The following is a 14,300-nucleotide window of genomic DNA, read 5'->3' on the forward strand; positions in this document are numbered from 1 at the left end:
AGCACTTGATATATATACTAGTGCAATGTAGGTGATGCATGCATATGTAGCTATCATATGCATGACTCACATGCATGCTAATATTGCTATGCTACTCGTGATTTGAGATAGGTTGTTACATACACCTCTCCTTCAAAAAACTTTGTCCCGAAGTTAAGGGTTTATATAATATATCGATAATTACTCTAAGGTATGTAAGGATTGTCTGTGATTGAATTTTCATTTATAATTGTGAGGACACTTAAACTTTGAGTTCTGAACATTTATAATTTTACAATTATAATAGTCATGTCCTGTCCCTGCCAGGTTCCCAAGCTATTCTAGAATCATCCTATCTTTCCTAATCTCTTCTGCTCCCACCCTATCCGTCTTCTACTGGAGTATGCTATGGCGTCAGATATATTGATCTAACCATTCATAAACTCTAAGGATGGCAGCATCGACTATATCGATTTGATTTCTCAGTAGGCATCTGACAGCCATCATCACACGTCTAGGGGAGTGTAACTTGCATAGTCCTCCCATGAATCCAGGTTTTGGAGGATAAACGATGGCTAACACCTCCACCCCTTCTAGTGGGACCAGGGTCAACACCCTATCATGGAGTCTTATTGAGCCTCAATTGTTCTTGGAGCTTTTGTTATCACGTGGCCATTTTGTAATGATGTTATCTGCAATGTAAACACTTGTCCATACATTATAACATATGCATCAATATACTCAAAATAAATTATATTTAAATAACATTTTCTAGGTATTTTACATATGTTGGTATTTACGATATTAATGTTGACATACGGACTTGGCCATGTCTAGGACATATATTTGTAAGTTGGCTTTCATATTAGAATGTAGTTATTCCTTTATTTCCATCTCATTAATCATATTGATTTGCAGAAATGAAATAAGATAATAGATATCTTCATCCATAACATAATTCATGATTTAGATTTCATATCAAGGTTAATCAAATACTAAACTTCATATTAGTATCCATATTTCAGCAATGTTAATTTAAATAACATATTTCATATTGAGTTAAAAGTGATTCCACCCTACGTTGTAAAGTCATCTGATTCAATTAAATGCAAGAAGCATGATGAGGCAATCACCGTTTAAACAAAAAATAATATTCTTTTATAAAGACGGTGTACGAATGCATAGAGTTGAAGGAACCTTTGCTATTTAAAAGAGGAAGAGGGGTTTGGAGAGGGAGAATTTTTTTTGAGAAACAGAGGACGAATCTACAACGGAGAGCCACAGACAAAGAAAGAGAAATAAGCCTTGATTCTTCTTGAATCTTTTGAGCAAAAGGGCCATAGTACTTCAATTCTGAAGTATTTTGGCACTGAGTATCGAGATTATACCCAGTTTGGCAAGGAGGTTTTGGTCTTTTCGTAACCAGAGCAAATTGAATGCTACAACAACGCGGGATCAACTTCAAACTCTGAAATTAGGTAGATCTCTGTATATTAATTAATGAGTTTCTGTTTAAATTTGTAGTTACAAAAAAATTGGACTTTGTTTGGATAATGTTATTACACAATACAACAAGAATATCAACTGTGATTTCTCATATGGGACTTGCGTGTCCTAAATAGGCTTGACAACCAACTACCTTAACTATGAAGAAAAGTAAATAGCTATCCAGATTCCATAAGGATCATCGCATTTTTCTGAAAGTTCCTACATTTTCAGAACATGTACTCTGTTTTGTATATAAATGCCCTTGTTTTACAGGCCAACTCCAATTTGTTTTCTGCTCTTATGTGAAATAGGGAATACTTTTCTATTCACAACTAACTTTTCTATTTTAAGGGAGGGCTAACCTTTGGTTTTAAACTTGTTTTAAGGGGTTGTCTTTTTTTGGATGATCACAAGTATTTTATTCTTAAACTGACTTGCATAATATACCATCTAAGCCAACTTCATTTTCTCTCCTTCAAAAATTACGTATCCACTAATCCATACAGTTCGAGCAGGGAAGGCCAAACAGGCTATAACGAGGCTAGAAGAAATTAAAGACTGAAAAATTCCTCAAAATGTGGGATTTTCTGAGTAAGAAAAATTATGAGGTTTTGATACTTAAAGCTGATATGTGTGAGGTTGGTAATTAGGATTTGATTTCTATAAAGTTACTACACTCTAAAAACTCGTTGAGGGAAAGGGAAGATGATTTAGGAAAGAGCGTATTGAATTCTCTGAATGCTTACAGACGTGATGTGAGGCTGCATTTATGGGCTAGTCCCTTCCGTAACTGTAAAATCAGTTTTTCTCAACAGAAACAAAGTAAAAAATTTCATTAGAGTTACAATGTTTACATTGGTCTAACTATACCCATCATAGTTTTAAAAACTGGTCTGGTGGAACCGAAAATTGGTCAAACCGACCGGTAGCTCCTTGAGATATCAAACTGGCCCAACAAATCTGATTGGTTGGTTGGTCAAGACCAATTGGGTACCAAATCGGTCGGTTTTGGTACCAAACCTGCCGGTTCAACCGGTTTTGTACCTGACTAGCCGATTTTTGTAAAAAACCGGTCGGTTAGGAAGCCACATGGATGGGCAAGTTGATTGGACTCCCATGTGGTTTTTGGAGGTGGTGTTTAGCAAACCATTTTAGGTTCCCTTCTAAATCTGTCCCCATAGACTTATAAAATGATGCCTAAGCTCCTATTTGCATCACACATTTGATTTCTAGTGTTTGTGTGCATATGAGAGCTTGGACAGTTCTGCAACAACATTGAGTTTTGTAGTAACAACAAGAAGTTTGGAGGTTCTTTGTCATTTTCGAGCTAGTTTGTGTTGATGTGGGGTAGCATCGGATGTGTTCTTGCCACGAAAATTGGTGGAGACGCTAAAGCACATGAGATCTCCAATACCCAGAAATGGTTTGGACAGATTTTAAATAGTTTGGGAGATATTAAAATAATTAATATTTTAATGGAGTCCCTAAGTCTAAACTTAGGGAAAATAAAATATTAATGTGAATTAATATAAAATTGTGTTAGAAGGGTCCAAAAGTCATGGATCAAGCCAACGTTATTCTTAGCCGTTGATTAGGGACTTAATCTCGGCGGTTGAATTGTCAACGAGAAAAGTATAAGTGGAGGCTTGAGGGTCACTTGGAGAATACATCGAGTTGATCAAGAATTCGATTTTCTGGGGCAGGGTTTGTTGAGGAAATCGAAGGAGTGATCAGAGTTGCCGCTGAGGGGTAGTGAATACAGAAGCAGAGAGGCAGAGATAGTACTAGGAGGATCAGTGCAAACGCTGGGAGAGAGGGACGCTGAGCTAGCCAGAGGTTCACGCAGAGCTAGCCAGGGCTCATGTAGAGGTAGCGAAGAGCTGCGCAGTGCCTCAGAGAGCCAGCGTGAATGACGCAGAGGCTCTAAGGTTTGACGCAGTGCCTCCAGAGGATGATGCAAGGCGAGCTAGGGTGATGCTGGGCCAGAAAGGGCTGACGCAGTCCCTAGAGGCTGACGTTGGGAGATTTCGTGGGGCAGATTGGGGCTGATATCTGTCTCCGATCGAGAGGTACTACTGCGGAGGGCATTCTCTGTTGGGTGAGCCATTTCCGACACCTAGATTGTATTATGAAACTGCTTAATAATAAAACCCTACACCGGTTTTCCCGCATTGGGTTTTTTCGAGGATATTAGTCCAAAAGTAACGGTGTCACTTGTGTGCTTGTTTTTCCTTCAGTTGATGATCTGTATGTGTTGAGACTGTACTTGTATTAATTTTTAGTATTTACGTGGTAAATAACTTGTTAATTAACAGAACAAGTAGGAAGAAATAAATCAGAAAGTATAAGAAGGATTTCTAACAGTTTGACTTAGAAATTCCAACATGGTATTAGAGCGTGGTTGCAGATCACAGGAGAACTGAGGGCATCAGCCAAGCAGAGCAGCAACAATGGAAAACAGTTGTCCCGAGTGACAAAAGCTGTTCCTAATAGAGAAGCAGCAAGGAAGGGGTGACGCAGTGACTGCGTCATCAAGTTTGAGCTAGGAAGAGGATCAGTGCAGTGGCAGAGGGGAGCTGACTCGACCTACGCAGTGCTCGATCATCTTTCTCAGTCAAGAAGGATTGATGCCCGCGACCAGGATGTGCGGATTTCGCTGGTGCCAGGATTGCGCAAAACCTAGAAGCTCTAACCTTCAGTTTGCTGGGGCTTAGGAGGTTGTGGGTAAGTTGCAGAGTGAAGCTGGTGGGTACTGTAGTCAGAACAATACCTAACAGGGCAAGACCAAGGAGGAGGGAGTTGCTGCCGAGGATTTCTAGCCAAGAAATCCGGATTAGTGGTGCAGCCGCACTAACGATCGGAGTGGGGGCATCTCGACATTGGCAGAAGGGTTTCCAGGAGGGAAATCGAGGCTCAGAGGGAGTCACACCAAGAACTTCTAAGAGGGAAGTAGAGGAGCAGCGAGATGGCAATGAACGGGGTAAGAGACAAGGACAGATTAGATGGAGCCTCAAACTTCGTAGTTTGGAAGGCCAGAATCTTATCCGTTCTAGATAGGAACTGTCTCAAGCAATTCACCTTGAGGACAATAGCAGTCCCAATTGATCAGGCTGATAACGATAGGTACGAGGATGCAATGGCAAGGGCCAAGAGCATCATCCTTGACAGGGTCAAGGACCATGTAGTACCACATATTGCCGAGAAGAATACGGCAAACGAAATGTGGGAGGCCCTAATAAAGTTGTATCAACATACTTTCGTGCAGAGGAAGATGCTACTAGAAAATCAACTACGGTCATACCAAATGTAGAAGGGTGAACAGATCGACACCTTCGTCGGTCGATTGAAGGAGATCGCTGACTTCCATAGGGGCCACGCCAGATCAAGAATTGATGGTGAGAACAACCCTAAACGCAGTCTCAGAAGACTGGGAGGTGTTTGTCTAGAGCATACTGGGTAGGGCGACCCTTCCAGATGGGGAGGAAATGTGGGTGTCTCTTTGCCAAGAAGAGATCAAAAGGCTAACCAAGGTAGGAAGCAGCGATAAGGGGGTTAGAATCAAGAAGGAGGAGGAGGTGGACGCTGCCTTAGCATCTAAGGGAAAGCAAGAGAAACGGAAGAAGGACCTCTCCAAGGTCAAATGCTTCCACTGTGGGGAACTGGGTCATTATGCAAACCGGTGTCCAAGGAAGAAGAGCAAGGGAGAGGCTTCCGAGACCAAGGCTGCGCCAGCAAGGGTGGAGAAGGAAGTGGAGACAGATGATGATTGTGCCATGAGTGCTCACACGCCACTTGAGCGGAAGTGGGGAGACAACGGGCTGTAGTTAGACAACTACAGGCGATGAGGGGTAGGATCCTTGAGATACCCAACCTCTTGGATTATACCTGGCTACGGGAGCCCCGAAGAGGAGTAGCAGTGCTGGCGGATGTCAGTAGAGACGGATGAGGATAGAGCGACAGAGGGAGCTGCAATGCAGGATTCCCAAGATAACGTGAGGTAGTAGTGCGAGATGCATGGAGTGGTTGCAGCAGCGCAGAGGTCAAAGAGGGAGCACTTGTCAGCGATAGAGGGAGTTTCAGCTTCGTGGGTGTCTCTACCTTGACGGAGATGTCAGAGTTGGAAGATCAGTTACTTACTTCCCAGTAACTGAGCTGCAGTGCAACAGTTAGCAGTGGCAGTGCTATGGGCAACACGATGCATCATGATGAGAGGGGTTGCCGTACGGATGCAGCAGTGGTAGTGGCAGGGCCATGGGTGGCAGTACATGATGCAGCAATGCAGAGGATGTTGGGCAACAGGTCTAGCATCAACACCAGGACGGATGCCGAATGATCAGGGTGACACTCAGTGAGGAATATTACTAGAGCACAGTCTTCGCTAAGAGGGAGTGTTGATTTGGGGTAGCATCGGATGTGCTTTAGCCACGAAAATTGGTGGAGAGGCTAAAGCGCATGAGATCTCCAATACCCAGAAATGGTTTGGGCAGGTTCTAAACAGTTTGGGAGATATTAAAATAATTAATATTTTAATGGATTCCCTAAGTCTAAACTTAGAGAAAATAAAATATTAATGTGAATTAATATAACACTATGTTAGAAGGGTCCAAAAGTCATGGATCAAGCCAGAGTTAATCTTAGTCGTTGATTAGGGACTTAATCTCAGCCGTTGAATTGTCAATGAGAAAAGTATAAGAGGAGGCTTGAGGGTCACTTGGAGAACACACCGAATTGATCAAGAATTCGATTTTCTAGGGAAGGGTTTGCTGAGGAAATCGAATGAGTGATTAGAGTTGCAACTGAGGGGCAGTGAATACAAAAGCAGAAAGCTAGAGATAGTACTAGGAGGATCAATGCAGAAGCCGGGAGAGAGGGATGCAGAGCCAGCCAAAGGTTCACGCAGAGTAAGCTAAGTCTCACGCAAAGGCACCCAGGAGTTGCGCAGTGCCTTAGAGAGCCAGCGTGGGTGATGTAGAGGCTCTAAGGGTTGACGCAGTGCCTCCAGAGGCTGATGCAAGGCGAGCTAGGGTGACGCTGGGCAGACTTTGGGCCGGAAAGGGCTGACGCAGTCCCTAGAGGCTAACACTGGGAGATTTCGTGGGGCAGATTGGGGCTGATATCTGTCTTCGACCAAGAGGTACTATTGCCGAGGGCATTGTTTGTTGGGTGAGCCATTTTTGGCACCCAGATTGTATTTTGAAACTGCATTATAATAAAACCCTTAGATAGCTACACCAGTGTTCCCGCATTGGGTTTTTCTGGGGACATTAGTCCAAAAATAACGGTGTCACTTGTGTGCTTGTTTTTCCTTCAGTTGATGATCTGTATGTGTTGAGACTGTACTTGTATTTATTTTCAGTATTTACATGGTAAATAACTTGTTAATTAACAAAACAAGTAGGAAGAAATAAATCCAAAAGTACAGGAAGGATTTCTAACAGTTAGACTTACAAATTCCAATAGTTTGGAGCTGTTTAGTGGAGTTGGGGGTGTTGATCCCAATGCAAATTTGGTAGTTGAACCAAGAGTTAAAGGAAGTGAACCGACAAAACCAAGTATGGCACATGGTGACTTGTGAGGGAAGCAGTAGTCATGTAGCTTGACGAACTCGTGTTTCTAGTTTTGCTAGGCCTAGTGTTGTCACTCATGCTACTACTAGTATTGCTATTTAGGCTTGAGAGGAGTTTGAGGAGTCCTCAAACTTTGAGCTAGATGATGTTTATGTAACTCTTGGTGATGATCCCATGTGTAGTAGTGGTGATGAGTTTGATGAGTGATCATGTCGATTAGTGATTTGTAGTAGGCTAGCGGCCTAGTAGCTTGAGTCGCTGCATTGTTTTTGGGCTCAAGTGGCCATTTAAAGCCTCATTGTAGCGTTGTTTTTGGACTCTAGAGGCCATTTAGAGCCTCATTGGTTATGTATTTTGTCAATAGTATCATTGATATGTATTGTGTTTGGCGCCATTTTCATATATGCACCCTTACATGGTATATAGATGAGAAGAATTTTCATATTTTGTCTCTAATGGTTTGGAATGATGGTTTGTAATCTTAAAAATAATTTTTTTTCATTAAAATTATTTATTTAATGTATTTTTTCCAATTCCGGTTTATTGAATCTGGTTTGATCCAGTTTCAGTTTGAATCATGGTTAGATAGGTGACTGGTTCAAAACCCGGTTCCCGTTTTTAAAACTATGATACCCATAGGCTCTTACTGCTTATATGGAATTTTGAAACTAATTTAACTTTTCGAGTCACACAAAATTTAACTCTTTCCATTCTCTCTGGAGATTTTTTCCCCCTTTTCCTGCATTTTTCCCCTACCTTTATTAGTACTCTACTATCAGATCTTTGCCTCTGTTTCTTTAACAGTAGGAATCAGCTTGTTTTCCTAAGATAGTTGCATTTACCTCTGCCACGACTCTGTCACTTTCTTCCGGTTTGACTGCACAGTTTCTGTAGGATTTCCTTGCCAATCTTTGTCATTTGTTTGTCATGTTCTGTGCATTTTTTGGTTCTAAAAGGGCCATTTTTTTTGGCAGCTTTTCCTTTTATTATTCCTTGCTGATCGCTGTTAATATCCTTTTCTCTCTTTACTTAAAAAAAAAAAACTTAAACTTTGTCGCCCTCCAAGTCAGAGTTGTATTATGAGCTGGCTCCATAATCTGATGGAACTTTACGTTGATCCTCAACTTTCTTACATTTTCAATCTTTGTTGTCCTCAAGTCAGAGTTGTGTTATTACTTGGCTCCAGGATGTGATGCAAATTTACCTTGACCCTGAAATTTCTTATCTTTGCTTGCTCCAACCATTATCCTTGTTTGAATTCTCCATGTTTCTCAAAATTCATTCTCTCCTTGATTAATCACCAAGTTTTGGCGAGCAATAAGGGGCTAAATTCCCATTTGAAGGATAAGATTTACACTGAAAAGTGGTATTTGCATAATGTAATGCCTGCTTCCAGGTGAATCCTTCAAATGCCAGAGTTAGCTCCTTTGAGAGGCCTTTATGATGATTAACTTCCACGCATATCCTACCACATGATGAGTGACATCCCATAGGAATTTGCATGTCAGGTACTTATCTAGGTGACTTATGATGCCTTTGAACCAAAAGTGCCCTGTAGGTTTGGCTTCCTAATCCAAATTTGGATAGTCCTAAATTCTTCAACGACTGGATTGAAATATGGATGCCAAGGTTTCATACAGAGGGCTGCTTTCTCCCAGTGCCATGGCCCAGCATTCGGAACAGCAAGTTTACTTTCTTCTGACTTGAATATTAAAATTAGAAAAAGAAAAGGCCGAGCACAATATTGTATAATCATAGAATTGAGTTTCAGAAATGTAATAATATTCCATTCAATGCCTGTTCAGAAATCTCCACCCTTTTCAGCCAGAGGGCTCTAAACCTCCAGATCTTACTTGTGCAAGAGGACTCTTTTTAACTCCAGATATTGAGGGTTTATCGTATATTCTAAGTGGAGGGAAGGTATCTGTGCTTGAAACAATGTTCATATCAGTTTGGAATGAGAATTGGGGAAAGAAACAAAATTTTACCGTAAAGAAAGAAACATTGTGGAGCTTCAAGGATCCGATCCTGTGGTTCCATGCCCAAAGAGAGAAGCCACAGAGATGTGTCCTGGACAACCCGGAATCTGATTGGTGGCGACCATACCCTGAGGTTGAACACTATTGAAGATTGCTTGAGAATAAGAATGAGGAGGAGGCGAACAAGGACTAGGCAGCTCTGCAGAGTGCGCTGTAACAAAAGCAGATTTGTTCCGAATGAACTAAGGTTTGGCGGGAGTCAAAAGCACCTGTGATTTCTTTGCTGAGACGTTGAGGAGATTAATGGGTGAACTGAGGGTGGATGAAGCTGACTCTGGAACTGAAGTGACTTTTGGGGTCTGCACAAGCGGATGGAAGAACCAAAATCTTGGTTGCAGTTTCCACCAAGAGGTGACTTAAATTGGTTTTCAGAGAAAAAAAAATTGAGTTACATTCCTAAAGATTTAATATCCTTTGACACATGATAGATCTAGAGTAAACTGCAATTGCTTAGAAAACCAAAACTAATTTTGATAATATCTTTCATTATATAATCTTTATATAATGTGTTCATCATATATTTGCCTTTTAACAATTTTTGAGCATTTTATTTATGTATCTTATCCTTATTATAATCACATTTTTTATTATTTTAAGTTTTTTGGATTTTATGTTTTTCATATTTCTATTTGTATTTTTTCTTTATTGTTTGATATTAATATGCAATATAATGCAACACCACCTTTAGCATATTAATATTGATATCTTCACCAAATAATTGCTTAAATACATGCAATTTGTTTGTTTTGAAGTGTAATATTAATGATTTCAATGAACTAAATCATTTTGATCTATATCGTTAAAAATCAATGTATCAATCTGTCTTAAGATAAAGTTGAAATCAATGTGCCAAATCATTTTATAGTGAATTATTTTGGTATATTGGTATTTTTTATAAAGTTGATAGTGAAATATTTTACTTAAAATAGATATTGAATTATTTTATTTATAGCAAACATTAAAGCAGTTTTTTTTTAATAATTTTTTTAAAATTTCACATGTCAACTCTTTGTTGGACACAAAAGGGATTAAGTGTATCTCGTTCATAATATCTTCTTCATAGAGAGTAGCATACCACAGAAATGTTTTAACCATAGAGTGGATATTAAATTTTTGTTATTTTCTTTTTAAATGCAATGTGTAAACTGCATGGGGAGCACGAAATAAATTATACATCTCTCTCATTCCAAACTGTAAAAACATCTCTTAGAACTGTCATTATTGCTTTAATGTATGTTTTAGTCTAATAGTGAGTGCTTAATATATTTTCCTGAGAGTCGTAGAAGTCTTTTCCCTAACAGGAGAGAATACCGAACAGTTAGAAAGTAGAGTTGTCTGCCCTTTCAGAAGATTTAGGGTTAAATCATACCTATAAGCACCCAGTTATACCACCATTGGTTGTGGCCATTTATGTCCTACATTTTTGTATCTTTTAACTGATTGACCTGTTTACTCTAGGATGGTGGCCAGGCTTATAACTTCTGAGAGAAACGATTGAGTCAGTGGGTCATTGTTCCATTCAGGTCTGCCTTTTTTTGAAAAAACATATTGCCTCGCTCTCCCAGACTTACGAGAATCTCCTCTTTGAATGGGTTTAAACTAATCTTTTTGTAAGCTGAAATTAGTTGGAGTCAAAAGTCCCTCACTCTCCAAGATTTAAGAGGATATCCGAATAAACTATTTTTTTGTAACCTGAAATTAGTTGGCAGCATTTCCGTGGATGTTTTGTGCAGGTGTGAACTGGCTTGGCTTTGTTACCTCAATGTTATTAGAGTATTGGTCTAAGAATTTCAAGTGGTCATCTTGTGCTGGCTATTACTATATCTCTGTTTCAATTGAAGGAAGTTTCCAAAATATTTTGATAGGAAGTTTGATAAAGTTTTGATAGGAAGTTTGATAAAGTATATAATTATGGTAAATTGATAATTTGTTGGAGTAATAAAAAACACCAAGAGTATAGTACGAGTCAGTGGGTCATTGTTCCATTCAGGTCTGCTTTTTTTTGAACAAACATTGCCTCGCTCTCCCAGACTTACGAGAATCTCCTCTTTGAATGGGTTTAAACTAATCTTTTTGTAAACTGAAATTAGTTGGAGTCAAAAGTTCCTCACTCTCCAAGATTTAAGAGGATATCCGAATAAACTATTTTTTTGTAACCTGAAATTAGTTGGCAGCATTTCCGTGGATGTTTTGTGCAGGTGTGAACTGGCTTGGCTTTGTTACCTCAATGTTATTAGAGTATTGGTCTAAGAATTTCAAGTGGTCATCTTGTGCTGGCTATTATTATGTCTCTGTTTCAGGAAGTTTCCAAAATATTTTGATAGGAAGTTTGATAAAATATATAATTATGGTAAATTGATAATTTGTTGGAGTAATCTGGGTGAGGCCCATCAAAAACACCAAGAGTATAGTAGTTGTCACTATAACACTAAGAGTATATGCTTATATGCCTGGCCGAGAGAAGCCTACTCCTTGACCTTATCACAAGGGGCCAAAAATATCCCAAATGAGATTTGAAACAAGATAAAAAAGATAATATCCCATTTTACCAACTACTATATTACTTCACAATAAAACATAAACAAAATAAAATGAAAATATTAACCTGAAAGAGAATCCAAAATAAAGAGATTGAAAAAATTAGATTGTAAACCTTACAAAGAAATCCTATCATATTTGAACATTATATTACCTTCACGTAAAAAAGTATGGTTCTCAAACGACAACTAGACGTGTGTGAAAGAATTTTTATAATTCTTTCAAATTATATGCTAAATTTATGGGAAAAAGATGAATATAATTTGTCACATTTTCCTATCATAAAGGACTGTTGTTGTACAATACAATGACAGTGAAGTGAAGAGAGTTTGGCTGTGTCCTCGTATCACATCTTAAACTAATCATGCTACAAGTATCATGTTTCAAACTCCCATACACCCATTTAAGCTTTGAGAAGCTTTCACTCACTCTCTATTGGAACAGGCATTTGTCACTGCGTTTGCAAGTCAGATTCATGTATTAGGTCAGATTCTCTTGTTCATTTATTTCTCGCAAATTATTTTTTAACAATATTTTTCCCAATTGAGACCCTCCTACTTTCTAAGAATAACAGGCACCCATTTTTGAACCGTAACAATATGTTGCAGATTATGAGAATTTTGATTATTGTACTTGTAAGGCATTGTCTAGCTTTGTTAGTTTTAAGATTTTGCTATTTAGCACTGTTAGACAAGATCTTGCTATTTAGCACTGTTAGACATCACTGGATCAGTTGGATAGGTGAATTTAAAGGAACATTCTTGTTTATGATATGGAGAGTTTTGTAAATGGTTGGTCTCATTTCTTTGCAGGTATTAGGGAATGCAAAGGGAGCTATGGCAGTTGTTGTCTCCATCTTGCTTTTCAGGAACCTTGTTTCCATCATAGGGATGCTTGGTTATACTTTAACCGTCATTGGGGTAATTCTCTACAGTGAATCAAAAAGGCGGAGGAAGTGATATTTAATTTAGAATTAGAGGAAGCTTCTTACGTGCACTTGGGCATGTTTCATGCCCATGTCCATTGAAGCAGTGTCATCTTCTGCCTAAGCTTCGAAGGGGATATTTCCTTGGAAGCCAGATAAGGATTCCCTCTGAACTAATTGGAGACCATTAAGCAATTGGGATAATAAATGGGAGCAGTGGTTAGGTCACTTCGGTATTGAATCTGGCTCTACATGATTATGTATCTCCTTTAAATTCTTTTGGGAATCAGCTAATTTCAGTTGGTGATTCATATGTTTCATCAATCCATTAATGAAAGATGACATGGTAATTGATGCTTTGAAAATAATAAGTTTTATTTATAATGGTCTTTTTTTAAATTCATAAATTTTATTATCATACTGTTTTCATTTTCTTTGACAATGTATTGTGTTTTAAATATTTATTTTTACCAGGCAAAGCTAAGAGTTAAAATGTCATTTTATTTTTGAGTAGTCTCATTATACATTTTAATTTTGAATAAATTTTTTAATTAAGTTTTATAATGATTCTACATTTTAATGTAATAAGTTTGTTAAATAAGTTTTTTTAATAATTCTACATTTTAATTTAATAAATAAATTTTATAATAAATAAATATACTTAAATAATTTTAATTTTTTATTTAAATATTTTATAAAATAAAATATAGATTAAATAAAATAAAATAAAATATATATTATATAAATTAAATTAAATAATAATATCTTTTAATTTTAGTTATTAAATTGATATTTTCTCATTTCAATTTTTTTAATTCAATATCATTTTTCTTTGTTATAAATTTTAACAAATGTAATTTCATATTTATTGAGAAATGGATTAATGGGGGTTGAAAGTTTACTTTGGTCTTGAAAATAATTGCAAAACCGCAAACTTCGTAATGTGGGATAAAAAAAAGTTCTTCTTTGAAACTTTAGTCACTCCTGTTATCTTATATGGATGTGAGGTTTGGGGTTGCAGAATCTCTAGAGAATCGTGGAGAAAGATTGAGCAAATCCAGAAGCACTTTATAACGTATAACTTGAAAATTAAAAGCAATACAGCCTATCCTATTCTCCTTATAGAAGTAGGTCTTTTCCCTATCAAGAGCCTAGCTATGACTAGACTTCTGTTATACAAGCACAAGCTCACTAGGAGATCACAGACTTCCTAAGCTAGCTTTAAGCCAAAACCACCGAAGGCTAAAACGGGGGTGCTATAAAGACACGAGAGTCTAGTTAAACCATTGGGAGATCAACGAGAATGATGCATTGCAAAACATTAATAACATTAAAAATATTGTTACTTCTAAGTTCAAAAAAAAAATGTGGTGTGAGAAAGATTTAGCAACTAAAAGAAAATTAAGTTAGTATAAGAAGGTCATCAACCCCACTCTAGAGGATCAAAAGTATCTCTCTGTTTTAACTAGCTCAAAGAAGAAAATTAATATAGCTAAGATTAGAACGAACTCTCATGAGCTCCATAGTGAAACAGGTCGTTGGGCAGTTCCTGAAACACCATGGATGGAAAGGATCTGCCATCTCTGTGAGAATAGCAACATCGAGGATGAAAACCACTTCCTCTTGGAGTGCCCTGCGTACAACCACATTAAATCTCAGTTTCATAATCTTTGTCGCAATGTTGACCTCCCTAGCTTTTTACGATGTCAAAATTATAGTAAGCTTGGGAGGCTTCTCTCCAAGCTTTTTGAGTATAGGAATAAA

The 14,300-nt window shown here is 38.0% G+C and overlaps 1 protein-coding gene across 1 annotated transcript in view; it reads left to right on the top strand.

The window, feature by feature from the left end:
- Positions 1-12,954, top strand: part of LOC149184522 (putative sugar phosphate/phosphate translocator At3g11320) — a 37,780-nt gene extending 24,826 nt beyond the window's left edge. Inside the window, exon 4 of the mRNA XM_089417563.1 lies at positions 12,424-12,954. Within this exon, the coding sequence (XP_089273689.1) occupies positions 12,424-12,570 (147 nt within the window). The 3' untranslated portion in view covers positions 12,571-12,954. The remainder of the gene's footprint in view (positions 1-12,423) is intronic.
- The last annotated feature ends 1,346 nt before the right edge of the window (positions 12,955-14,300 follow it).

The sequence above is a fragment of the Pinus tabuliformis genome, chromosome 3_2, assembly GCF_031772625.1.
Source record: "Pinus tabuliformis cultivar Carrire ecotype Pingquan chromosome 3_2, CPIR1, whole genome shotgun sequence".
Classification (NCBI taxonomy): Eukaryota; Viridiplantae; Streptophyta; class Pinopsida; order Pinales; family Pinaceae; genus Pinus; species Pinus tabuliformis.